General features: G+C 57.5%; 1 protein-coding gene across 6 annotated transcripts in view; it reads right to left on the bottom strand.

The window, feature by feature from the left end:
• The window catches only part of PRDM16 (PR/SET domain 16), a 326,161-nt gene that overhangs the window by 142,528 nt on the left and 156,389 nt on the right, over positions 1-27,244 (bottom strand). For all 6 annotated transcript variants that reach the window (XM_061185098.1, XM_061185097.1, XM_061185101.1 and 3 more), the window contains exon 3: positions 23,038-23,088. In XM_061185098.1, coding sequence (XP_061041081.1) covers positions 23,038-23,088 — 51 coding nt within the window. The remainder of the gene's footprint in view (positions 1-23,037; positions 23,089-27,244) is intronic.

Here is a 27,244-nt window from a genome sequence, read left to right on the forward strand (position 1 = left end):
CCCCCAAGTCCTGCCCTTGGACTCCTTTCTGCTTCTGGGGAGGGCGCTTTGCCCTGTCTTTCCATTCCAAAGGCATCCCCTCCCATGCAGGCCCTGGCTGCCCCTCTGGCAGCAGCGGACCTGGGCTACCTGCCCAGGCTCAGGCGATGGCCCAGCCTCTCCCTCCACAAAGGCACATTCTGACTCAAGGGACATCCCTGCCCCACTCCCAAGGGTTGGGGAGGGGGAGTCACAGCCCCAAGAAAGAGGGTGAATCAGTGTACACGGGCTTCTCTCCTGCTCTAATCTCTTCCCCAGATTTGATTGGAGTCTTGGTTTATTTCAAAAGGGAATCGAATAATACAGCAAAGAACATGGAACCACGGAAAACACTGCTGTCGACAATTGTTGACATTTTATCCTGTTTGCCTGGAGTCTTTCTTTTCCGTGGAAGAGACAGAGCTCCCCATGTAAGGGGGCGTCCTACTTTGGCTGGGACTCTTGGAGACCTGAGGGTTTGCCCAGTTCACGTGTCACCATGCCGTCCCTGGAGCTGGTCCCAGGGACCAACAAGGGTCTCCACACTCCGGGCCCCAGGCTGCTGGGGGAGTGGCCACAGGTTCATCACAGTGGTCCCCGCTTCCAAATCCATCACCAGCACGTGGCTGCCTGACGTGGTGTCGGGGCCCTGCTGCCCCTCCCGTCACTCTGCCCCTCCCTGTGTCCCAGACGGATGGCCTTCGCATATTCTGTTCCCCTCGAGAACACCCTTCCTGATGGTCTCTACTCCACCCTTTAGGTCCTGCCCAAGCCGTCCCCACCTGGAAGCTTCCGCAGCACTGCCCACACCTCCCTTCAAACGGCCTGGTTGCCCCTCTGCCCCCAGCACCGTGAGCTCCGGCTGATTTAGGTGAACTCAGACTGAGGGCAGGGCCACATAGGCCACGCGGGCGCACAGAGACGTGGTCAGTGAACAAGCAGATGGATGGATGGATGCAGGGAGACCCCGCCCCACCTTGGACCTGGTCCAGAGGCTGGGGCCACAAGGCTCATCCCAGGAACGCTGTGGGCCTCGCCTCCCAGCGCTGAGGGCACCCTGTGGACGGTAGGTCTGTCTCACACCATGTGTGGGGTCCCCTGGGTTGGCGGCGGGGGTCACTCTGTCCCTGCAGATCTAGTGAGGGAGACAAGGCATGAAGAAGGGACCCCCGACTCTCTCAGAGGAAATGCAGGTCCTGGCCATGCCATCACGGCCTCGTGTTTGTGGGGCACTGGCTGTGCGCCCTGCTCAGTCCTCAGTGCAAGCCCAGGAGGGTGACGTGACACGACCCATGACCACAGTCCCCACTATTTGGCCGGCGAGACACCTGAGGCTTGGGGTGCCCACCCCCCTCCCAGGGCCCAGGCCTGGTCCCACTGCCCTTTCACGGGCACAGCTCTCACGGCCACTGCGCCAGAGGGCACGGGGATGGGGCCATTCCTCACCCTTGGGGCTGGAGGCACAGGGCAAGGAGGAGGCCGTGGCCTTGCCCACCTGGTCCAGGCCTGGAACACTGGTCCCACACCCATGTTAAGGCAGCAGCCCTGGAGCCGGCTTAGTGCCTCCCAGAAACCCGGCATCACATCAAGAGCTTTTGAGTCGCCCTCAACTAATGCACAACTAAGGACATGCAGCCAATACACCAGTTATTCTAAACTCCACACCTGTGTCCCAGGGGAAACATGACGATCGGTGGGCCACGGGGGGCTGAGCCCCCAGAGCTGGTGTGTCCTGAGACCCTTCCAGGATCCCAGCCTTCCGCCAGCTCCCTGGGGGCCAGACCCCGCGTGGATGGAGCAGCAGGGTCCCAGGGGAGATCAACAGCTCGGGCTGCATGACGCCGGCTATGCACGCGCTCAGGGGAGAGCCCAGCACCTCGCCTGCTGAGGTTTTTATTCCTGAGTCCTGAGAACTGCCAAGTGAAAATGCATCCAGCCCCTGATCAGAGACGGGGGTTGGGGGGACCCGAGATGCACAGGCTCCAGTTGCTTAGACCCCCTGCAGATGCGAGCTGACGACGCGTTCCCGGGCCACGAAAACAGTCCCTGCAGAACCTGCCCTGAAGGAAACTGTGAGCCAGATACCCCAGGGCTGGAGCACTTCCTGGGCACCGGCCGTCTCTGGAAGCTTCCAGAATCTGCCATCCTCCTGCAGCCCACGAGGGCACTGGGTCCCACTCTGACCGGCCCTGGTCAGACAGCTGCCCCCGAAAGAGCGAACAGGCAAGCGGGGGCACCTTCGTGGGGACTTGGTCTCCTTACAGGGGCCTCGGCTGTCACGTGGCGGGGCGGGGGGATCTAGGAGGTGATTGCCCAGCCCCTCCCACCTGCAGGTCAGGGAGTTGAGGGTGGAGTGTGTGTGGAGGGGGCAGAGAAGAGAAGGAGACACCGTATGTCCGAAGGCAGGGACGGGCAGACCCAGGCCAAGGTGAAGCCAGGGTCACTTGGCCTCTGAAGCAGGAGCACCCTTTCCCTGCCACCCAGGTCCACCTCCAGCTGACCGTGACGGACGGCCTGGCCTCGCCCCAGAACCGGAGCTGAGAGACACGGCGCAGGTTCCATGCAGTCCCAGAGGCTGGTTCCACCTGCTGGCCTCCGTCTCCAGCCGGTTCATTGGGTGGTAAGTTGATTTATGGCCACAGGCAGCTCTGAGGCCAAGGCTTCCTGGCAGCAGGGGCTGAGCCTGGCCCTGTCCCCGGCCGGCTGCAGGACCTGGGTGACCACAGCCTCTCGCTGGGCGGAGCTCCCAAGGGCTACCGTCTTGTTGTCATTCTTGGATTTGGTTGGCAGTGACTTGAGAGTGAATTCTTGACCCCAAACTTTTGCCGTTTGCTGTTCTCCGAGGCCAGTCAGCCATCAGGGAGTCCCCGCCTGCTGGCACCTCTAGGGTCTGTGACAACTACAGAAGAGCCCTCCCACCGGGGGGTAAGATGTGGGGGGCGTCCTCCATAATTTGGGGGGATGCTTTCGGCTCCTTCCTCTCAGATATCTGGCACAGGGGGATTGGGCTTTTGATTCTGACCTCGAGACTTCCAGGACCCCAGATGGGCCTGGCCGCCCAGCCACTGACCTTAAAAATTAGAAGGACTTCCCCTGCCCTGGCGGGGCTGATGGGGCAGGTAGCAAGGCCACACTTCCCCGGGCCTGTCCACCAAGGCTCTCCACCACTGCCAGCTGCTCCGCTCCCTTGAGCCCGAAACCTGTACCTGTGTGTCTCTGTTCTCCCCCCCGAAAAAGCGAGAAACATGCCCAAGACCCCCATCTCTGAGACCCCCGTCTCCGAAGTGTCTAGCAGGGTCTGGTGGGCCTGCTTGCCAGGAAAGGCTCCTAGTGGGTGGGAGCCTTCAGTGGGTCACGGGGCCTCTGCACCTCACAGGGCGGGTCTCCAGCCCCAGGGCCTTTGCACGTCTGGACGAGGTCCATATAGTCCCTGGTTTTCCCCCAGCAGGAGGCAATACCACCCCCCGCCAGACCCCCAGCCAGCCTCGGAACCAGGGTGACGCTGGAGATGAAAGCAGAGCAGCTGGGATTGGATGGGGAAGGCGAACGTCTCCCCTCCCCCAAAGCACTGGGGGGCCTGGGGGCTGGGGTCCCGAACCAGGTCATCACTGACAGCCCTACAGCTTCCATATTCGAGGAAGGTTAGACTCTCCTAGTGGCCCCAGTGAACTCTTGGGCTGGGCTGGGAGGCGGAAGGCCCACCTTGGAGGACCCTCTAGTGCCCATACCCTTTCCCCACCCTCTTCATCCTCACTGGGAAGGTGAGCGCTGTGGAGGCTGTGGTTTCTGCTGAGGACCATGGATTTTTCTTTACGAAGGGACAGGCTTTCTCTGACCTGCCCCAGGTAGTTGGGGCCTTGGGGTCGCCCACCGGCCAGGGCTGCCCACCACAAGCTGTAAGTCTCCAGTGGGGCTCCCTCACCCTCAGAGCCCGCCCTGCACAGCCGGGTGTCCTGTCCTCTGATACCCCATCTCACGGTTCTCTTTTAAATGCACGTGTTAATTATCTTGCCACTGCTGTAATTTCTCCCTGCAGTCCATTAATTAAGGGGTCACGATCTGAGAGCATGTTTACCCAATAAGCTTTCTTTTTTAATTATCCTAATTGCTTGGAGACTGACAAAGACTCTACTCTTCCCCTCTGCTGGTGGATTAGCGAGTGACAAACACACATGCACACGCGCACCCCACCTGACGCTTGCCTGCATCCACAGTGGGGTCAGGGGCTCTGGGTGGCCCTGTTCCAGCCCCAGGGCTGCTGGGAACATGGGACCGTGGGGCTGGCGGGCTTACACCCAAGGCCTGCTCACCACGTGCTCACACACGTGTACGAATGGGAGCCACGGCTGGTCGCTGTCAGAGGGCCTGGGATCCAGGCTAGCAGGGGTATGGGCGCCTGCTGGCCGTGTCCTAGGGTCAGGGCTGGTCAGCTTGTTCTCGTGGACGTTGTCTGTAAGCTGTAGGCAAACCCGGCCCTGATCTAAGCAGGACCTGAAAAGACAGCTTGGCCTCCTTGTAGGACTTGCTTAGAACCAGTGTCAACGTCCTTCATCCTATGCGTGGGGTTCCCTGTGGGCCAGGCCAGGCCTCGCCTCACTGATGGAAGGGCTGGTACCCAGCTCTGCCCCCTCCTCACTGATGGAGGGGCTGGTACCTGCTCGACCCCATCTGCAGAAGGGGGAACAGGAGCTCTGGTCACCCAGGGGTCAGTGGGTTGGCCCTTCAGCCACTCTGCGGAGCCCATTCTCATTCTCAGAGCAGCTCTGGGTCAAAAGAGTGTGGACACCGGAATGTAAAATGGGGCAGCCACTGGGGATACAGTCTTGCGGTTCCCCACAAAGTTACCCAGAGTCACCACAGGATCCAGCAGGTCCAGTCCAGCTATTTACCCAAGAGAATGGAAATCAGGGGCTCAAACCCTGGACCCTGGGTCCTGGACCCTGAAGCAAGCACATTCACTGCAGCCCTAGTCACAACAGCAAAGATGGGGCAACTCAGATGCCCATCCACGGACGAACGGGTATAGATGTGGTGGTCCATCCACGCAGTGGAATCTTTCTCAGCCACAAAAAGGAACGAAGGATTGACACAGGCTACGACGCGGGTGAACCTTGGAAACATGATGCTGCGTGAAAACCTTCAGGCGCAAGGGCCACGTCTGGGACTCCGTTTATACGAAGGGTCCGGAACAGGCAAACCACAGACGGAGACAGAGATGGGCTGGTGCCGGGGGAGTGGGGTTGGGGGACGGGGTCCCCTCGAGGCTAAAATGAGTGCCTGGAACTAGGTAGGGGTGGTGCCTACACAGCCTCACAAATGTACTAAGTGCCTCAAAATTGTTCACTTGAAAGAACGGATTTGTATGTTTTGTGAATTTCACTTCAAGAGAAAAGAAAAAGAGAGAAGAGGAGATGGCAGCCCCCCGCCCCCACTCTTCCACTTCTTTCACGGGGGGCTGTCCAGCCCCCGGGGCAATGATGGATCCGCGTCTGCCGAGGCGAGCGCAGGAACCCCGGGCAGAGGGGGTCCGTGCACTTGTTCTGCGGTGGATACAGTGGAGGGGTGTGCAGTGCTGCCGTCCTCTCCGGGCATCCGGCTGTGCCGGGCAAGCCTGCCCACTCCTTGCAAGTTTACGTCTCTTTAATAAAGATTAAGATGTCAGAGGGCCAGCCTTGCACAAAATCCACTTTTATTAACTTCTCATTACCAGCTGAAGGGTGAAGCCCATTTCTGAGCCTCTGAAGCAGCAAGAAGAAAATAGTTATTAAATGTGCGTTTAGGACGACCGGAGCTTATGGCCATTCTTGCTGACTCAGCGCGTGCGCCCGTGCCTCCCCAGCTAGACTCCAGTTGACGGGGACCTGGTGAAAAAGTGACCTCACGGCCTGACCTGGGCTGGAGCCACTGGGCTCGGGATGCAGAGGGAGCAGGCCGGAGCTTGGCTGGCCAAGCTGGGTGGGCTCACATGACGGGATCACAGAGATGAGGGGCCCAGGGCCCTGACTGGAAACGGGTCCTGGGGGGCTCAGTGGGCACTGAGTTCGTGGTACGCTGCGCTGGCTGGACCTCGAGTCCCTCCAGCTGGGGTCGCAGTCATCTCCCCATTAACCACCCGCAGTTGCCATCCTTGCCTCTCGGGACGAACCCCACCGTCCACCTTCTCCAGGCGGCCCCTGGGCAAGGCTGTCACAGAGCCGCTGTCATGCCTGTCATTTCAGGGCCCCCAGACCAGGAAGCTGGTCCTGTTGACTTCAGCCCCTCTCTCCAAGGCGACTCAGCACCCCTTTCCCAGGACCTCAGGTGGGTCCCCTGAAACACAGGTCCCTGGCATCCCAGCTCAGGGGACAATGCTCTTGTCCAGGCTGTTGGTCACACTGTCCCTAGACCAGAGTCAGTTTGGTTCCATCCTCCTGTCACCCTCAGCACCAGGGTTCTCCCCCACTCTCCTCCCCCTGCTCTCAGAGCTCCAGAGCCACCCAGCTCCCTCCCAGCCCATCCGGGTTCGCATTTCCCGGATGGCCGCCCAAGCCCCAGGCTCCCCTGTACTCAGATGTCCTCTGGGATGTTCCTGGCGCATCTCAGGCGTATGGTGCACCAAGTACCAAGCTAACATCCCCACCTCCACCTGCCCCACCGCTTGCCCAGGATCCCCCTGCAAACGGCACCCCCCAGCTCCCCCCTCAGGTGCCCCACCGCTTGCCCAGGCTCCCCCTGCAAACGGCACCCCCCAGCTACCCCCGCAAGTGCCCCACCGCTTGCCCAGGCTCCCCCTGCAAACGGCACCCCCCCGCTACCCCCGCAGGTGCCCCACCGCTTGCCCAGGCTCCCCCTGCAAACGGCACCCCCCCCGCTACCCCCGCAGGTGCCTTGGCCTCCTCGTGTCCATATACTGACGCTTCTCCCTCAAAAATACCCCAAATACGTCACTTTTGTCACCTCCCTGGTCCCTCCCATGCCCAGCCATCCGCACCCTGGAATCCCTACAGCCCCCTCCCCTCGGAGCATGCCTTGACTCACCAGTGCCCGGGACGCCCAACCTGGTCTGTGGTACTTTTGTTAAAACATCCCGAGCAGCATGAGGCGGACGGGAGAGGGCTCCACGGGCAGGGGCCTGACAGCCACAGCTGCGGGCTCAGAGCCCAGCTCTAGCCCCGTGCGCAGTTATGTCCTCAATAAACACGTGCAGCGGGAACAGCGGAGGGGCCACGTGCGAGATGGCCACCTGGGAGCTTTGGGCAAAGTCTCACCACCGTGTGCCCGGAACCCTGGTCTGCAGAGCGGGCTTACCCGTCCTGTGGGTGAAGCTGTGTGCCGGGGACAGTGCTGGGGACAATGCCGGGGACAGTGCCGGCGCAGAGGAGGCTCTGCCAGATTGGTCCCCTGATCCAGTGAATGAACGGGCGGATGTTGTCTTGAGGTCCCACCAGGCTCTGCCATCTGACCGTCGGTTGCTCTTTCAAAGGATGTTGAAGACTTCTCCGCGTTTCTTACTTAAACTATTTAAGGAGCTGTTTCCCTCAATATCAGTCTTGCCCAGGCAGGCTCTCTGCGGAGCGAAGCAAGAGGTTTGCCAGGGAAACGGCTGCTGCACCCAGAGGGACCTCGAGCCGTGTTTTCAGGGAGCCGTGGCGGGACACAAGGTGGGGACCCACTGTTGTTGGCGCTCTGGCTGGGTTTTGGGGGGGTTCCATTGGCGGGAGCCAGGTGAGGCGGTGCCGGCCCTCAGGCCCAGGAGACAGAGGCCCAGTGGCCAGCAGCGGCCTTGCTCTAAGCCTGTAGCGGGACGGCGGGAGCAGCTCTCCCACCACCTGACAGGTGGTCCCGTCTGGCCTGGACGCCCCGCAGGAGAGCAGCGTTCCCTACATATTTGGGATTGTCCCCGAATTCCGGCCTGGGCCTCATTTTCCCACACCTGCGGTAAGGCTGCAGCAAAGCCTGGTGAGAGGGGAGACCGGGCCTCGGGGCAATGGGAGCGTCACGCTGGTCACGATCAACCAACCATGTTCTCAGAATGGCCTTCCATCCCTGGGCCTTCGACACAACGGAAACCCAGGCAGAAGCAGCTCCGGGGCCGGCGACACACCCGAGGGAGCGCGGGGGACACATCTGGGGGCCGAGCGCGGCCAGGCTCCGAGGGGACAGTTGAGTGTGTGCTGACAGCACTGGAGCGGAGGCCGCGCCCGGAGGAGCCGCTGGGCGGGCAGGGCCCCTGGCCTGGCAGCGTTCCCGCCACAGACAGACCCTCCTGCACGTGGGCAGGCAGGCTCCACTGGGACAGTGGTCCATTTCAAGGAGGGCAGACAGCTTCAAGCCCTTTCCACACCTGGCAGCAACTTGGAGGGTGTGGACAGACCCTGAGCTGCCGTGGACTGAGGACCGAGCGCAGCGTGCACTCCTGTTGTCTGTCGTTATTATTATTATTACTGCTGTCATCGTGATGGCTTCAGGGCTTCCCTGCAAAGAGCCCTCGTGAAGGCTGGGGGCTTGTCTCTGTGGGTTCTCTGCAGGCTCTCCTCTTCCTCATGACCCCTTGTCAGGGAGGCCAGCCCTCCGACATTATCATCCAGTTTTGGGGACAGGACAGCCGGGGGCAGCCGTGAGGGAGTAGAGGCAGGTGGGGGCAATGGGGAGGCTCCGATGCAGACTTTCGGGTCTGCGTCACCTCTGTGGCCCCGTCAGGGCCTTGCAAGACAGGCTCCTTCTGGCTCTGCCTCGATGAGCTCCATCAATCCACAAGCGGGTGCTGAACCCCTACCCTGGGTTCCCATGTACTGACAGAGGGAGTCCTGGGTCTTCAGGGTCCAGGGACCGCCCCCCCCCCGCCCCGCCCCAGGTCAGCTGTGCACACTGATGGTGCAAACAGACCCTTGTCTGTCGAGGAGGGGCACATCATATTGCTAAGAGCACAGAGCCAGATGACCTGAGCTCAGACCCCGGCTCTAACCTCACAGCTGTGTGACACTGCACAGGTTACTGACCCTCTCTGGGCCTCATTTCCTCGTCCGCAGAACGGGTTCTAGTTGATCTCAAGTGTTGGTCCCACAGCCAGCCTTTTGTAGCGGGTGTAAGTGCCCGAGCTCACTTACTTCTCTCTTTCCCCGGAAAACAACCTGCACGGAGCCTTTGGTTCAGCTTTGGGCAGCAGGGTGGGTGGCTTGGAAAGGAAAGGGGACAGAGGAGTGGACAGCACTGTCCGTTGCCATCCTGCCGCCTCGTGGCCCAGAACGGCAGCATGACACGCTCCCTTTGACCAAGAAGCCAAGCAGCCCGCGGCCCAGGCCCACCGTCAGCTGAGCAGACCCGCCCCACGGGGACACTTCTGAGTTGGGGCCAGGGTGGCTGTGAAGGAAACGCCAGCTCTCCCAGACTGCCTCGACCACCAGGCCAGCCAGACCGTCACAGCTCCAGCCTCAGCGTGTCTGTCACCTGCAGAGGCAGGCAGGTCACCTGGGAATCTGGCTCCAGGACAGCCCCGGGCAGGTCCCCCCCAACCCCGAGGGCCCGGCTGGGTGCGGAGTGTGGGTGGGCGGGCACTGTCCTGTGCCCCGTCCCCGCCCAGCAGGCACTCAATACCCGGCGCTCCAGGCCCTGTTTACCAGAGGGGGTGAGAGGGCCTTTCGCTGCTGTGTAAATAGACTTTCCAAAGGCCTCTGCTTTCTCACCCGTCCAGCTTTCCAAAGGCACATTATGAATTGGTGGGCTTATCAGAAGGGCCGTCTGGCAGTTAAAAGATGTTTCCACGCATTGTGAGGCTGCATGGAAACCGAGTCATGTCAGCCCCAAGGACAAAGGAACTCAAGTGTTTGAGACGCAAAAATATTTTGACCCGACTACATCATTTTTCAAAGGAAGAAAGTAATTCGCAGCTCACAATTCACTTGCTATCTCACAGGAAGTCCTGTATTTCTTATTAACTCCCCAAGGCCTGCTTCTCTGGGTGAGAGGTCACCTCGGAGGGCCAGCGTGTGAGGGGCATTTACGAGTTTTCTTTCCGTCGCTTCCTGTTGTTTTTTTCTTCTAGGGCTGCCTCCTGTTTGCGAGGGACTAGCCACCACGCTGCTCCGAGCCTTATCTCCAGGGTTCTCCCAGACCAGGCACTGGAGCTGGGCACAGAATGTCTGCCCTGCGTTGCCAGGTCGGAAACCAAGGCCCCGAGAGGTTAAGTGACTTGTCCCAGGTCACGCCCATGATGGTGGAGCCAGTACAGGAGGTCCTGTGGTCTGGTTCCCTTTGTGGACATCTTCTCCTGGCTCTTTGGTTCCCTCGTGGAATGATGGTGTCTGGTGGGACCTCAAGGGTTCATCACCATCATTGTCATCATTATCAACATCACCATCCTCACCACCATCATCATCATTACCCACATCTCCATCACCATGGTCACCATCCTCACCATCATCGTCATTATCAACATCACCATCACCATCATCCTCACCATCCTCACCACCATCATCATCATTACCAACATCTCCATCACCATGGTCACCAACCTCACCATCATCGTCATTATCAACATCACCATCACCATCATCCTCACCATCCTCACCATCATCATCCTCACCATCTCCTTGGTCTCACCCTGAGCCCTAAGCTTGTGCCACGTGCTATTTTAAGTGTGCTTTGCACACAGTAACTCATGTAATCACGAAACACAACTTTGGGGCAGGAACTATTATCATCCCCATTTTACAGGAGAGGAAATTGAGGTCCTGAGAAGATAACGAAGTCCTCTGACAGTCTTTTGCCTTCCAAGAGGTTCTTGCCACCACCAAATCCCCCCAGCCCCCAGAAAGTGCCGTGGACAGCCCTTCGTGTGGGCTGCAGGAGCAGCTCGGGGCAGGCTGAGCAAAGTCCCCACTGCCTCTGAAGCTGTGTTTGGGGGCCTGGCCCCCAGAAGCACAGGAATCGGGGCAGTTCAGGAAGTGTTCCCCGTGGCAGTGCAGGGCACTCGATTGGGCTCCCAAGGCAAAGGCTGTACCCCGGCCCCCGAGCGTGAGGATGCAGAAAGGGGGCCAGGAGACACAAAGCTCCCCTCCCACCACGTCCTGGGGGCTCCCAAGGAGGCAAATGATGTGTCATGTTGGGAAACCATGGGCCCAGAGAGGGGTGAGGGCTTTGAGGAGTATTACAGTGACACTTGGGGGTCAAAAGGTGATTATGAAAGGAGAATCACGGGTGTTTAATAAGGAAGCTGGGGTGAGGGACACACGCGTAGCATCTGCTGTGCTAAGGGGAAGGAAGTCAGGACACGGCAGCACAAAAACAAGTGAAACCAACCAGGAGAGGCGGCGGGAGCTAGCCCAGGCCGAGCACCTGCCCTTGGTGCCTGGTTCTGGGGACACACGCTTTCCCATCAGACACGAGGGATGGCCCAGAGGGTGAGCGGCGGGCTGTCCTGCACGAGGCCTCGCTGGGTCCCCCCGGGCTTTCAGTGGGAGCAAGTGTGCCGCCTACTGTCTGCGTGGCCTTGGGGGGGATTTGCCTGTCTGAACCCCAGGAAGACGAGCAGCTGCCTCACAGGGTTGCCATGAGGGCCCCGCACTCTCCAGATGTGACCGAAGCTCGTCACCTCTGCCAGGTTCGGGGACGCTGCAGTAAGCACACAGATGTGGCCTCTGTCTCCCCGGGTCCTGGACCCAACGTGGCCTGACTTTGCTCACAGGAGACACAGTCGCTGCGCCCCGGGCAGAGGCCTGTCCTCCTTGCCTGCTGAGAACCTGGCATTAAGCCCCGTCCTGGGACCTGCCGGTCAGCGCCCACCCAGACCCTCCTCCTGGGTGAGCTTCGCAAGACACAGTCCTCCCCTGGGGCCGGTTCTACCTCTCAGGGGCCGCATGTGGGCGACATGGGACGAAGATGCCCACCGGCCCCCAGTGTGCCCACTGGTCCAGACCTTTCTGAGGGCTAATTTGATGTTTTTCTCTACCTTGCCAGTTCCCTTTTATTGTACCTCTGCATTTCTCGTCCAAAACAGAAATACAAAGGGAGGAAATCTATTCAAAATTCCTCCTCCTCATTTTATTTTTGTAGCTCTCCAGGGTGCCCATGCTTCAGATTCCCTTCCGATAATTATCTGCCCTTTCGGGGCCTTGGTAACCCAGAGCCTCGGGTTTGAGTGGCAAGAAGCAAGCGCTGGCCTGTCCGCGGCACACAGGACATCCTCGGTGACACTGAGACCCGCAAGCTTGGCCCGTCCCCTTGGCACCCAGCGCGAGTCTGGAGAAGCAGATTTTTATTATTCATTTTTGTCTTTGAATACCTCTCTTTACTCTCGACTGATCTATGATGAACAGCACGTCAGACTCTTTTTATGCAATAATTTTCCATCCCGGGCAACACACACATTTCTGTGGCTAATACTCTGAATCTTGGCCATTGCTCAGAAATAACAGAGGCAAGGTTCCAACAGAAAATAATAAGTCTTGCCTTTTATGACTTAATTTATCAACACTATACTGGAGAAACATCTTGTTAACTGGGTAAGAAGAAACCGTTCGCCAATACGGCCCCGGCTGATGGGAGTGGCGTCAGATGGAAATGATGCATCCCGTCAGCAAACGGAGAGCCAGTGCTGAAGGAGGGATCATTCAAAGAAGGAAATGTTAAGTGAGAACATGATACCCTCACGCCAAATCTGTTAGATTAAGAATCCCGCTCCTTCTGGCGCAAATCAATTTGTTATCCTCACAATTTTCCCCTTTCTATAATAGAGAACACAAAGGAGAATTGCCCAGAGATATGACTCCTTAGAATCACCAACCTACAGGGATAGGGCCAAGGCCATGTGACAAGATGGGGGCATTTCTACCCAAAATGCACAGAGCAAACAGCACAAGAAGCTCTTGGAAGCTTGCCCACCACTAGGAGGAGAGTCTGACCTGGGACATTGCAGCTGGGCATCACCAGGGGACCAGGGGCACCAAGAACAAAGGCTGTGGCAAACCATCTGCGCAGGTGACGGGTCTCAGAACATGAGCCATGAGGGCAGAGACCTGGTGGAACTCAGCCTGGTGTCTCCAGCACCTGGGACAGCGTCCTGCACACAGTAGGCGCTTGGTAAGTATTTGTTGAAGGGGTGAGTGAGTGAGTGAATGAATGAAGGGTGTTTTGAGATGATGCAGAACCAGACAAAGCACCAGGAATTCCCTAAACACATCAGTCCGGGTGAGTGAGGTTATGCCCCAATAACAAAGAGTCTCCAAAACGCAGAGGCCTAGAAAAACCTGCATTTCTGCTGCATGCCTGGCGAATTCACAGGGTGGCTGTGCTTAATCACCTCAGGATCTATCTTTCTGGCTACAGTTTCCGAGGGCACAAAGCGCTGGAGGGTATCACGCTAGCCACTGGCCACTGAGCTAGAAGTGACCTGCATCTCTCACAGCCATTGGCCTGACAGCTCATCCAACCGCAGGGCAGGCAGAAAGTCCATCCTACCTTGGTCCCAGAAGGCACAGTCAGACATGTGGGTGAATAGCACTGAGGGAGCCCACACGAAGGCCTGGGGGGGAACCCTGGACCACAAGGAGTTTATAACCTAACGAACGGGAATGCTCCCTGTGGACTGACCATGGTCACCTCAGCGTTAAGTCCTTTGCCACTTAGAGTGTTGCTATAGGACAGGAACTGTATAAGCACTTTATGCGACTTAACATATTTAATAACTAAAATACCCCATATAGATGTTAATTTTAAAAAATCACCCATTATATCACCGCAAAGAATGACAGTATTTTTGTATATTTCCTTCCAGCCTTTTCATATTACGTATGTCCTTAAATGTGAGTATATATTTTATGTAAGTTGTGGGTGTGTGTATAATATGCCACTTTCTGAAAATCTTTTTTTTAAAGAAGTAATAGCCCTCATTTTTTTAGAGCAGTTTTGGGTTTATAGGAAAATGAGTGGAAAGTATAGAGAGTTCCCATGTACCCCCCCCCCGTCTCCGCCGCCAACAGCTTCCCCTGTTATTATCATCTTGTATTAGTGTGGCCACTTGTTACAGTTGATGAGTCAATAGTGATACATCATCATTAAAGCCCCTGATTGACACTAGGGTTCACTCTTGGTGTTGTGTATTCACAGGTCTGGATAAATATATGATAACATGTATCCACCAGTACAGTATCTTATAGGGTAGTTTCTCTGCCCTAAAAATCCCCTGTGCTCCCACATTCACCACCACCCCCGCAACCCCTGGCAACCACGACCTTTTTACTGTCTCCATAGTTTTGCCTTTTCCAGAATTTCATAGAGTTGGAATCATAGAAAGTGTAGCCTTTTCAGACTGGCTTCTTTCACTTAATAGTACGTATTTAAAGTTCCTCCATGTCTTTCTGCGGCCTAAGGGCAATGATGATTACGTGTGTCACCTCCCCCTCCTCTCCTGCCGTCACCACCAGAACAACACTCCCCATGTACTGCGCTGGATAAGGAAGAAACTGGACCCAACTATCAGCTTGGAACCAAGCCCAGCCCAGCCCAGCCTAGATCAGCCAACTTGCACACAGGTGAAGATCAATGAGTGCTGTTTTAAGTGTTAAGGGTTTGGGGTGGTTTGTTACACAGCGTCATTGTGTAATAGCTGACTGATACACCAACTTCAATTACTCCAGCCCAACCCCCTCTTGCTTTTCTCTGAGTTCAATCGTATTTATTGTTCAATCATATTTACCCCAATTCTTGAAGGGTCTGGAGGGCAATACACGGGACAACATGAGACTTAGGAACACTTGCTTTGGAGTCTTGTGGCTGGCCCTGGAAAATTCCTGGCCTCCCCACTGAATCGTGTGGCCTTAGACAACTGACAAACTGTCTGTTCCTTAATTTTCTATGCAGTAAAGTGGGAATAATAGTGCCTGGGGGTGATCGGGGGTAAATGAGCCGATGTGTATAAAGAGCCTGGCAGGCTTCCTGTAATGACAACAGTGACCATGACAGTGGTAAGAACAGCAGCAGTGCCCGGCTCCCAGGGCTTGTGTTCAGGAGGGGACAGACTCATTAGGGGCAAGAGAGGCCCAATTCCACTTCCCCACAAGCCCACCCACCCGTCTGCTGTCCTTCTTCCCCAACACCCACTCCGCCTGCCTCGCATGCATCAGCACAAGGCACGGTCAGCCTGCAGCAACATGAGCCCAGAAGCTGCCTTGGGAGCTGGGGCGGAGGCTGGGGGCTCAGGGCCAGGCGCTGACAGGCCCCACGGGACCCTACCCCCACGCAGCCACCTGTGCTACACACACCTGTGCCTCACACACCTGTTGTACACACATGCAGGGAGCCACCCCGCATCTCAGGGAAGTCGTGAGCAGAGGTGAGCTGGGAGGCGGGTGGACCTTCCGCGTCCCCGAGCCCGGGGCAGGTGCCTGTCGGGACAGCAGGCAGCTTCTCAGGCGGGCTGGGGAGGACACAGCCTTCCCCAAGTCTTTCCACCTGCCAGGCAGGCCTCGGAGACCCCCAGACGCTGGGAGGATGAGGCCCTCCCTGCTCTAGCTCAGGCCTGGGCCGAGAGAAGCAGTGGAAGGTTCTGTTCCCCACTCTCGGGACTGGGGGCCACCCAGGGCCCTGCCTGGAGACCACGTGCCCATGGCCCCCCGAGACCTTCATGGGTGACCATCAGAGGCACGAGGGGACCTCAGGAAGCCGGCTCTCTCTGGAGGCCTGGATGTCCCGCCTGCAGCCTGAGAGAGAAGTGACACACAGCTCGAGGTGACCGGCCGTGGGAGGGGCCCGGAGGGTCCACAGCACCCGCCTGTTGCCGCCCTTTACCCCGGAGAGGGACGGGCCACCTTGACACCGTGTGTGTGTAAAACCAGAAGTCAGCCTTACACTCAGAACGATAATAATCGCACTGATGACCCGACAGCGGGTTTTGTAGAGCAAAGGTGAGCCCTGTGGTTTTCCCTGTGCCGCAGGCAGAGGACGCGCCCACGAGCCAGCACTGCCTGCCGAGGAAGCTTGTGTCTATTTTCAAAGCAGAAGACGCTGAGCAGGCCTCGAGCTGACACATCTTTCTCTCCTAATGGTGCGGCACAACTTAATTAACTCACCATTGCGCCCACCTGAAGGTGACAGAGTTTATTGACACCACCATCTGGCTCCTATAAAGCCGGTAATGTAGACAGTAAATCCTCTTCATTACCCGCTGCCGGCGGAGGCCACCTCTCCCCGCCACCTTCCCCAGCGCCGTCCTGCGAGGGCCGCCTGGACACCCCAAGGTGCTGGTGCGGTTTCCAGGAGAGCGAGGCAGGCACCACGCCTGCCTGTAACCTCTGACCTGCTGCAGGTGGTGTAGGGCCTGGCCCCCTGGTGCCCTGGCCAGGGCCACCCAGGGCCACGTGGGCCCCCTTGTCCCACACCAGTAACAATAACAGTAACAGTGGCCACAGGCCCCAAGGTCCATTCAGCTGGCCTGGCGACCAGAGCTGTGCCCAATTTATCGCTATCCTCCTGATGCCTAGGCCATGCAGGGCGCTGCATTATCATTTCCCCATTCGCAGGGGAGGAAACAGAAATGCAGAAGTTCAAGTTCAGGGCCTAGAGCCACACCATCCAGGGCAGAGCCAGGTTCAGAGGGCCAGGGGTGGGCCGGGCGGAGGCGATGGACCCAGCATGGCCTCCCGACCTGGGTCTCCAGTGAGAAGGAGAGGGTCCTTTGTCTACTTTTCCGGTAATGTACATTTTCAAGTTCTGAATCTGTCCCTTGAAATCAGTGACGTTTTGTCTGCCCTCGCTTGAGGTTTGGGCAGCAAGTGTCAGCAGGGTGGGGGAAGGGCCTGACCACAGAGATGTCACCTGCTCCGCATGTGCCCTGCCAGGAGCTGCTGCTGGACCCCAAGGAGGGGGGGTCCCGCTGGCCGGGCTCTGGCCCCCTCACACCCACCTCCCTCCTCCAGGACCTCCACCCCAAGCTGCAGCCCCGAAGCCTTTCAGAAAGTTTCACAAGGGATGCTTCAGTATGAGAAAGAAAACCCAGTTCATTGCTTTCTCAGCAGCAAAAACAGAAGAAAAATTCACCTCTCCTTCCTCCCACCCCCCAGGCGAGGTTCTCAGGGTTGGGTGGGTCCATGTGAGCAACGTGCCCCCCTCTGCCTGCTCTGAGCCCCGCCCCACCCCGTCCAGCTAAGACGAGGCCCTCCTCAGACACGCAGGTCTGCAGCAGGTAATAACTTACTGCGGAGGAAATTAATTACCTGCATCTCTCCCCAGCTTAATCTGATGGTTTAGGCTGACTTCAGGGGCCCTTAGGTTGGGCTGGGGGAGGTAAACTCAGCTCAGTTGCTGGGGGAACAAAATGCAAATCCAGCCTGGAGCTGCCTGTGACTCGCCCTCGCCACCCTACTGCTGTTGGCCCATTAATCACCCTTATCTGCCTGGGAGGGGGCCACAGCGCCATGGCCCCCCAGAGGGCAAGTTCAGGTGCTGCGAGGTGGCGAGAGGGCAGAGTCCACCCGGGGCGGCTGAGGTGGAGGCGGCCAGGGCTTCCAGGCTGCGGCCCCTCCCTCAGGCTGGATTTTCTGCTTGCACCCGAGCCACCAGGGTCACGCCTAAGGGCCTCTTTAGATAAGCGTCTACAGTTGTGAAAAAATGAGGCCTCTGGGAGGGGCAGGGGGAGGGGCAAGAGCTAGACGCGGGGCTGGTCCCCAGCGGCTGAGGGTCCCCAAGGCCACCAGCCCAGAGCTGCTGCGGGAAGGGGACCGGCGGAGGTGGGGCTTTCCGACTTTCTGCGTCTTGGCCCCATTACACTTCTCCACTCGGCAGCCTTTGATTCAGCAAAATCAAGGATGCAAACTTCTTAGGAGTACTTAGTTTCCATGGCAACCGAAGCTGACCTCAACATTATTGTTCTCAAGAGGGGACTGACTTTACTATATGTTCATTCACTGAATTAATGGACTCCTGGTTCTTTTATCAGCAACCCCGAACAAAGGAAAGGGAAGCATGTCTCCGAAGGGCTTTCAGCCGCTGTCCAGCCTTTGTCCGGGGCTTACCGGAACGAAGCAAGTCTATCCAGCCCGAGATTATCAAAATCAACTTGGAGCTGTCTCCGCGGCAGCTAAGCACACTTTGATTTCATAAAGACATAACCGATCCCACATGCAAATTATTAATTGTGAGCCCAGGCCTCTTAGGGTTTGGGACTCTGCTGCGATTTTTTTCAGGAATCAAGGGCATTGTAGGTAAACTGCAATTGAATTATAGCACCTGGGTGGCTCCTGAGCGTTGCTGGCTGGGGGGTAAGGAGGAAAAGAAAAGGATTTCTAAAACTAACCTCGCTGGCACAGGCAAAGCATAACAGGGACAATCAAGCTTGTTCTGGTCCCAGCGAGACCGGCTGACCGCGACGCGTGTTCACTGGCCCCAGTCCTGGGGCCTCGGGGCTGGAGCATCTCCCCATCTCTTGTTCCAGCCACAATCCTTCCTTCCCCACCGGCCTTCCTCACCCTCCAGCCACCTGGAAAATACCTCTGCTTCCTCCAGGGGAAAAACAATGCAAGGGAAATAAACCACATGAAGCGACACTGATCGCAAATGCCTGGGTCCCTTGTGTGCTGGACTTGGCCCGAAACCCCCAAGGCACAGCCTGGTCGCAGCCTCTCCGAGACCTGGGGTGTGTGACCTTCTCAACTAATTGCTGCACAAAAGACACTTAGCAGCTGCCTGTGCATCTCCACTCCCACCTTCCCGGGCTTCCTGGCTCCCGGTCATCCTTTATTAGCCTTCAGGTCCCTGGGGAAGGAGCCGGGAGTCCCGGGGCGCCCATTACCAGAGGCGTTTCGCCCGGGCCAGGCTATAGAAAACATGCACGTATAACAGCCCAGTGGGACAGGCCGAGGTCCTCACATCCAAGTAATCATTTCACGAATTATCATAATTATCAATCAATCACCCTACTTGGACAGTGCCAGGTTGGGCTATCGGATGACTTTTATGACCTGTAGCATTTTGTACGGAATAACAGAGAGAGATTTATGGACCTATCATGGTCCCTCTCCAGCAGTAGGGCTTTATTAGCTCAGTTTATTTTTGACTCTTCTTCAAAGCCTCGGGCTCCCCACCCCTGGCCCGGAGCGCTGGCTGGGGTGGCCACAATCTGGGATGCTTCTGAAGACACACCTTTCCCAGTCCGGTCCCAGCCCCACTGATGCGAATTCCTGATTCATTCATTTATTTTGGAGGGGCGGAGGCAGCGTGGGCAGAGAAGTGGGGGGGAGAGAAGAAAAAAGAAAAAGAAAAAAAGAAAAAGGTCACTTCCCTCTTCATTTTCTCCCAGTTGTACTGTATTAACACGTCCTTCCTTTTCAAGACGGTCAAAGAAAACAAGATAAAGCGAGACAATGGGACGGCTGTTGGGGGCCTGGTGTTTCCCCCTTTCATATCACCAGAGAGATTGAATCAAAATTCTTCTAGCTGATACCATCTCCCCGGGTGGACCACACTCTTGTTAACGGATAAATTCAAGCCCTCCAGAAAGTCAAAGAATAAATTTAAGCCTTTTGCCAAATGTCTATCCTATTGGATTTTGATAAGACGGCCATTGAGTCTTAATAATGTCTTCCATCCATTTTCAGCGGGCCCTTAACACGGCTCTTTATTCGTCCCCAAAGCCTCTTCGCCCGGCCTTTTTATTACGGGCTCTGGCGGGCTCTCCAGGGAGCCAGGCGACCCGAGTGATGGATGGACAACTCGCTAGATTATCTCCCGCAGATGTTTGCTCTCCAGGAGCCCCGGGCTTTCCCTCTAAGTAAACAGAGACTAAAGAGAGTCAGCGGCAGCGAGCAGTCCCAGAGGTCCCGGCCAGAGGCTAGAAAAGGCGACCAGCCCGACCTGCAGCCAAAGTGACTTTTAGGGGGAAGTGCGTGCGCAGCCCAAGCGCACACCTGGGCGAGCGAGGGGCAGCCAGGGCACCAGCACGGAGCACGAAAGCTCTGGGCCGCGCTGCGCACGTGGAGATGGGGCGCCGGCAGCAGGATGCAGGAATGCAGAGACGTGGGTCGGGGGGTGAGGTGGGGGGGGTGGGAGGGATGAAGACGGATGCGTGGCACTGCAGGGGGACCCAGGGGAGACTGGGGGACAGAGGGACGTAGGAGGCCAGGACCACCGGGGGTGGGGATGGAGGGGCCCGGAAGGAGGGGTGCAGGAGAGTTGGGGGGAGGGGGATGGAGGGTTCTCAGGGGCGGGGCCAAGCCCAGTGCAGGCTCACAGGCTGTGGTCGCTGTCGCTCCAACGCGAGCCCCGCCCTGCGCTGTAGACCCTGGGTTCGAATCCCGCCTCCACCGCAGAAGTAGGGGCCGCTAGCCTCGCTGGGCCTGGATTCTGTCCCCTGTAAACTCTTGACAGGTGGATTCCACAGACCCTTCAGCAACGTGGCTCTTTAATACTGAGAATTCATAACCACCGCTTCCTACAAAACCTCACTGTTTCTGCATCTCTTGTGTCAAGCCACTGATTGAATTAATTAGCCTTAGTTACATTTCACCCACGCACGCCAATGAAGAGCAGGAAGTGGGATTCGGTTAATCCTGAAGATGGAAGAAGTGGCGCTCAGAGGTGTCAGCTGACCAACCCACGGCTGCACAGCCTCCAGCGCGGCCCCAGTGTCTCTTAAGGCCCCCAGACGTGCGTGTCTTTGGAGGGGGAGAGCCCTGTTCAGCCAGACTTGAAAATCCTAAACCACAGGACTGATAAATGGCTCTACGTCCCATTACCAAGGAATTCGCTAAATTAGTCCTTACACAGCACACTGAGGCGTGTGTGGTCCTCTTATGTAATAAGCATGTGTGCGTCTCCACAGCTGTAAGGGACACGCCTGTTGGTAACCTGCACCTTCTACTTGGGAAGAAGGTCAAGGGAACGCTGCGCTGACAGTCCTCCGGCCCCGCAGCGGGACCCCGGCTGCCTTTGCACCCGAGTCTCTCTCAGCCCCTCCCTCCCTCCCTGGGAAGTGACCAGATGGCTCCGGACACCAGGCTTAGTTTTCGATCACCCACCAATGTGACCTGGGTCCCTGGCCAGACGGCACCTGCACCCACCCCGTGAGTAGCTCTTGGAAGGACGTCTGGACCACGGTAGCCAAGGCCCGACAGCCCCGCCATTCGTAAAAGGAAAGGTCAATCAGGAGACGGCCCTGACCCAGGGAACAGAGGATGGGCCAGTTCAAAGGCATCCTTTGCCTCCCCACGAGCTTAACATAGACCCGACCTTTCGACCTTCTGCCTTGCACCTTGTCCCCAGGCCGGACAACTGACTGCCCGTCCCACCTCTAACCTCCGGCCTGGTGGGTGTCAGCCCGTCAGCCGCCTCTTTGTGGAAAAGATGGCTGTTCCACGTTCTCTCTAGAAGTTAAGAGACGAGCTGACTGCAGTCCCTGCTTGTGGGAAGTGGAAAAACCACAATTCTCTGAAATGTGGGAAAGCTGCTTCAGCTGCCCTCGCCACCTTATCCTTTAAGAAAATATGAGTTCATTCCCGGAGGCACGAAGGGGGAAGGGTTGCTGTTGGGATTTACTTCGGAGCCATCAGATGCGCTTCAAGGAAGAGAGGCCTCAGGCCCCCGGGCAGCGGGACAGGGAGAGGACACCTTGTCCCAGCTCTGCTCAGACAAAAGGGTCCCCCCGGGGCCAGACACAGACCATGGTTATGGAGACAAACGAGGCCAGAAGGTCACCGCTGCCAGAGGTCACCCCTTCACGAGGTCACCGCAGGGTCAGACAATGTCCCCCATTGCACAGTTTTCTCCAAAATCAATGTCTCCGGGGTTGACCCTGGCGAGAAGGGCAGGCCCCCACCCCTTACAGATCGGCCCCCCCAGACGGCGGGTCCCCCCAGACGGCGGGTCCCCCCAGAGGCCTCGGCTCTAACCAGCCAGCCAGACACAGGGAGAAAGTTACAAAGTTTGGCAGAACCAGCAAATTGCTTTCTTTTCACTTCCAGACCCAAAAAGGAATTTTCATGATGACGGGAATGCACGCTCAAACGGTGGCGTTGGACCCTCCCAGAAGAGGTGACAGCACCCCGTGAGCACAGCTCCGTGATTCTGACATTAAGAAAACAGCCCTTGATAGGAGCTGGGCAGCCCCTGGCTGACTCATCGCCCCAGCTGCCCATGCTGTGCTTCCTGACGCGGTCGGGGTACCAGGAGAAGATGGGCTCTCTCTGCTTTGTCTGGGTGGCTCTTTGAAGCCAAGATGCCAGGAGAGAGAAGGCTATAGTAATCCTACTGGAAACCCCAAATACCGCATCAGCTACCGTGTGTGTGTGTGTTGGTGTGTGTGCACACGTGTGTGCATTTGTATGTGTGTGCACGTGTGTCTCTGTGTGTGCACGTGTGTCTGTGTGTGTATATGTATGTGCATGTGTACGGATGGCCCGAATTCTATGGACGTTGAACTCCATCTAATGAACGGCTTCTGGGTTTTGGAGGTGATTTCTGCATCCCATCCCCCTGCTGTCTGTCTAACGTGCAGCGTGCACACGCAGGAACGTGCCTGCCTGTGGGTGCCTGCTTTCCTCTGGGGGCGTGTGTATTTTTCTGGGCCTAGTTCACTCTCTGAACCTTTTGGAACTAATGTTTGTCAACCGGCTGTTACCCATCACCAGGGGACGATGCCCACGTTGACACTTGCTTTCGCTTGATGGTTTGCTTATTCAATGCCGCGCCTGAGCCCTCTTTGGAGGCTGAGTACTGCAAAAGGCTTTGTTGAATCTGCAGCCAATTGTGTGTTTTTTCTCTCTCTATTCTTTTCACGTGAGTATCCAGTGGAGATAGCTAAATAAACACAACCTGCATTTATTTAATTTCCACACGTCAGCCTGGCCTGAAGCATTCCCACAGGTACGGGGCTTGCCTCGGTTCTCCGGAACTAGGATGGTTCCGTGAAGTGAGCCCCTACTGCTACACAGTGAAAACAAGCATCCGTCCTAATCACTCGGGAATCAGCATTCTGCGCACACACTTGACCGCAGATAACCTCGTACTCGGTGTACACTGGACGGGAGGGGAGAAGGCGCAGACCAGGTCTCCTACCTTTTGGATGCAGCCCTCCTGAGACGACACCTCTGCGTCCGTCAGCATTTGCTGCAAAACAATTTGGAAAGGGGTTGTTAGTTTCCAACAAAATGCAGTCCTCAAGCTACGGTGGGTTATACATCGTGCGAGCAGAGCTAAGCGTGCTCTGAAATAATACGGGTAAGGCGGGTGGCTTCTTCAAGGAGAGAAGGAGAACCGGGATCCTCTATTCTGACCGTGTCTCCCCGTTTGTTGCACAGGGATTTGTTGGGATGGAGCCGCCCTGTGGAGCTCAGCCTGGTCCTGTAGTGACTGGGTACAGACCCACACGGAGGGTCCTTACCGCCCGCCGCACGTATGAGTAGGAACAGTCCAATGGGGGCACCGAGATGCTTGAAATGTGTAACAGGTTCCCTCCTTGTTTCCTGGGGTGAGCTCCTGCCCCAGCAGCGGGCGGTGGCAGCACCAGGAAGTCCTCCCCCCGCCCATGGGACACAGGCTTGGGACAGCGAGGAGAGAAAGTGCCAGCCGTTCTGGGTCTTTCTTCCACTCGACAGCTTTGGCTTGGAGCTTTCCTTGGCTCGGCTCTGAAGAGCTGTAGCATTTTGCCTGGCTGGCATCTCCTCTTAACCACCAAGTTCCACTCCAGCGGGGTGGCATTTCAGCGACGGGTCCCAGAGCGCTTTCTAAGCTAAGCAAACTGACAAATTAGCTGTATCCATGGGATTTTCCCTTCTGGATCGCAAGTACCCTGCACAGACACGTACATAAATTTGTAATGTCATTTCCATAAGAATAGAAACCAAGATGGAAACTAATATTTGGAAAATAATAAGAGAAATGGGGTCAAATCCAGGGGTTTTATTTCCCTTCCCCTTAAAATGACACTATTGCCTTTTCAAATGACAAGCGTGGAAGAGAGTGCCCGCTGGTGCCCACGCAGGCCAGGTCAGAGGACCAAGATGCTGCGTTCCAAAATGCTGGCGGATTTGCCCAGGCTCAGCTGTAATAACAATAAGTCATATTTTTAAATGTTGAGAATTCTAACCAATTGGGGATTTTATGTTTCTTTTAATAGATTCTGAAATTGTGGTTTGGAATGCAACTAGGAGTGAAAACAGAGAATGAGACAGAAGAGGAGGACACAGAGACACCAGGGAGGTCTCCTCAGGAGAGCCAGCTAGAGACCAGGTCACTAGTTGCTCTGTCCCCGCTGGCCTGGGCTGGACAGGCCCCGGGGGAGACCTGGGGGCTGAGCTCTGCCAGCAGACGGGCTTGTGTAGTTTCCCTCTTGTCTGTCTGCTTTTCACTCCCGAAGCCAGAGCCTAGAGGGCTGGCTGGAGGCTCGGTCAGCGCCGGGACAGGAGGAGAGAGAGGCTGACTGCTTGGGTCCCAGGAAAGCCTTGGTGTCCAGGAAGGGACCGTGCTCCCCTGGGAGGGAGATGGACCACTCTCCGGCCGCAGGCTGCCCGGGCCTGCACCTGGACCGGAGACCTTTGTCAGCATCACACAGAACTGGGGGTCCGAGCGCTGGCCCCGAGTCCTGTGATTCACCAACATGCCCCTTACGAAGGGGCGGCTTGAACCAGAGGGAGAAAAAAATGTGTATTAATTTTTCCAAGCCGCACAGCCTCCAGGGCCCGGGACAAAACCACGGAAGGGGCGCACCCGTCCGAACGACTCCCCTCCCTGGGTCCTGTCCCCTCATGAAGGACAAAGGAGGCCCGTACCCAACTCCCGCCACCGAGGATCTGGAGCCTCACGACCCAGCGATGCCACTTCTCATCACCCTGCTGCTGTGACTCTTCCCAGAGAAGGGGCCTCAGGGACCCTCCCAGGTGTCACGAAGCCCAGCGAGCATGCTGACCACCAGGCGACTGTCCTGAGGAAGGTGACAAGCTGGCCTTCTCAGCCAGGCCCAGCTCATCACACGCCCATGCGGGCCGTGCACTTGGTTACGGGCCAGGCTCACCATTGATTTGGGGGCATCTGGAGAAGCCACCCTTGGGAGACCAGAGAGCCTTCAGGGCTGTACCTGCCCACGGCCTGCAGGCCTGTGCTGGTGGCAAAGCTCTGGTTGTGGGTAGAGAGGCAGACGTTCAAACCGCACCTTCCTTGAAGGTCAAGACGCCAGCACAACACACCAAGCACAGCACAGAAGTGGGCGGGGCCGGGTAGGACCAGGCAGAGGAAGGTCTCTCCAATGCTCCTCGGAGCCTGCCCCTTGGCTCCCCTTGGACAGGCGTGGGGCGTGGGCAATTGAGCTGCAGGACCACAGGTGAGCAGAATGGAGCCCCGCCCAATCCAGTGATGCAGAGAGAGCTGGGGTCATTAAGCCCAACCTGGCCGACAGCCCCGCCCAGAGGAAGCCTAACCCTCTGCCAACGACTCTGAAGAAAGAAGCCTCCTCCTGACGGGGAGTGGGTTCCAGGACCGCCCCGTTCCGGCAGCTTCTCCATGCCCACCCCGATGTAACGGCCCCTCCTTGGTAGGTGTGCCCGCCATAACCTCTGCTTTCACCCACTGCTGACTTCGGGTGCAAACCCACCCCACGCACCCCTCCTGGAGCCTCTGCTCCGGCCTTCTCCCCGCCAAGGCCGCCACTTTGCTGAAAAACCTCTTTATTTTGCTCGTTGAGCCCTCGGCACACGCGCCGCTGGCTGGCCGGCTGCTGGCAGCGGCGGGCTCTGCTCTCAAGCCCGTCTCCGCACCGGCAGAAGTATTAGGTGTGTTTTGATTCAGCAGTTTAGCCAAAAAAGTGAGGTTTGACCTGGAGCATTTGCTTCTCTCGTGGGTCTCGGTGCCAGGATTGAGCTAAGTGGGGTTGCTCAAAGCATCTTTTTTGACTCTTAAAATAAATAGCCTCTGTTCTCCAAAACGTCAGCCCAGAGGAGACACACACACAGACATCCATATGCTCACAGCTCCGGAGTTCTGGCGTGTCCCCCGAGGGGGCTAGGCTTTCTGCTTGGTGTCACAAACGGATCCCAGAAGGCTTCTCTCCCTTCAAAATAGTCTTTTATTAAAGGATCTGAAAACATACCTACAGGAGGAAACCCAGACAGAGCCCCGACCTCGCAGCTTCCAAACCCAGAGAGAAGTGAATGAATTCCCCACCCACCGCCCAAGTCTGGCCTGTGGTCCAAGAGGTCACCAAACGCTCTCGTTTACCGACCTCTTCCTCTTGGCCTTGGAGCCCAGGCCTCTCTCTAACCTGTTTCTCTCTGTCCACTGCTGAAGTCGCCTTTTCCACCCCAAGAGGTAGGTGTGTCTGCGTCTAGAAGTGGCTACAAGCTGATTCCAAGGCCCCTCCCCTTGAAGAAGCCTCCGCGGGCCGGGCCAGGGCCGTCTGCGCAGGTCACTGCTCAGGACTGACCCAGGAGACCGGGCTGGGGTTAGGGTTTGGCAGAGGACCCCCTCGCATGCCGTGCCGGCTCTGAGTCTCCCTCTGCTGCCCTCCGGGAAACTGGGGGACACAGTCTGAGCAGCCAGGTCAAGACGGAGGCTGGTGTCGCCTCCCCAGCCCCGCGGTCAGCTGCTTTGGACTCTGCATCACCTGCCCTCTGAGGAGGGTTTCAGGCCCAACGCAGCAGTGCCCTCAAATGCACCCAATGCGCTGCCACTCAGAACTCATCAAATCCCCCTGTTGCGAGCTCATCTCAATTCCTGCAAAGAACGCCCAAGGCCTCACGTGAGCATCCTCCTTCCTGGGGAGACAGGCTTTTTAAAGAACAGTCCTCATGCTGAGTTTCCTGACCAAATCAAAGTCCTACCACGACCGCCACTTTCCCTGGTAGAAATGCCGCAGTGACCGGTGATGGGCACAGCAGCAGCGTGGTGACAGGAGGACAGCGGGGGTGGCGGATCCCCTGTCCTTCTCACGGCTGCCCCATCTGGGTGAGAGCTAGCGTTATACTGGCTTTACAGGTAGGAGCTGGAGGCTCAGGAGTTGCAGCGACAGGGCAAAGGTCAAAGAGCTGCTGGGTGCTGGAGGCTGCGTCCAAGCCCCGGCCTCCTGATTCTGGAGGAACGGGGGGCCGCTGCGTGGTGTGTCCGGTGGAAAGGAGCCACACGCCGCCGACCCTTCCGACTGGGACTCGCACCTGAACCCCGGCCAGACCATCCCCCCGCCAGGCCGGCCGTGTGGCCTGGGTGGGGTCCCGCTGGCAGCGCCCCCAGGAGCCGTCAGGGCGGTTAGTCACTGGCCAGCCCGCTCTGGCTCCCG

Source organism: Eubalaena glacialis, chromosome 3, assembly GCF_028564815.1.
Source record: "Eubalaena glacialis isolate mEubGla1 chromosome 3, mEubGla1.1.hap2.+ XY, whole genome shotgun sequence".
Taxonomy (NCBI): domain Eukaryota; kingdom Metazoa; phylum Chordata; class Mammalia; order Artiodactyla; family Balaenidae; genus Eubalaena; species Eubalaena glacialis.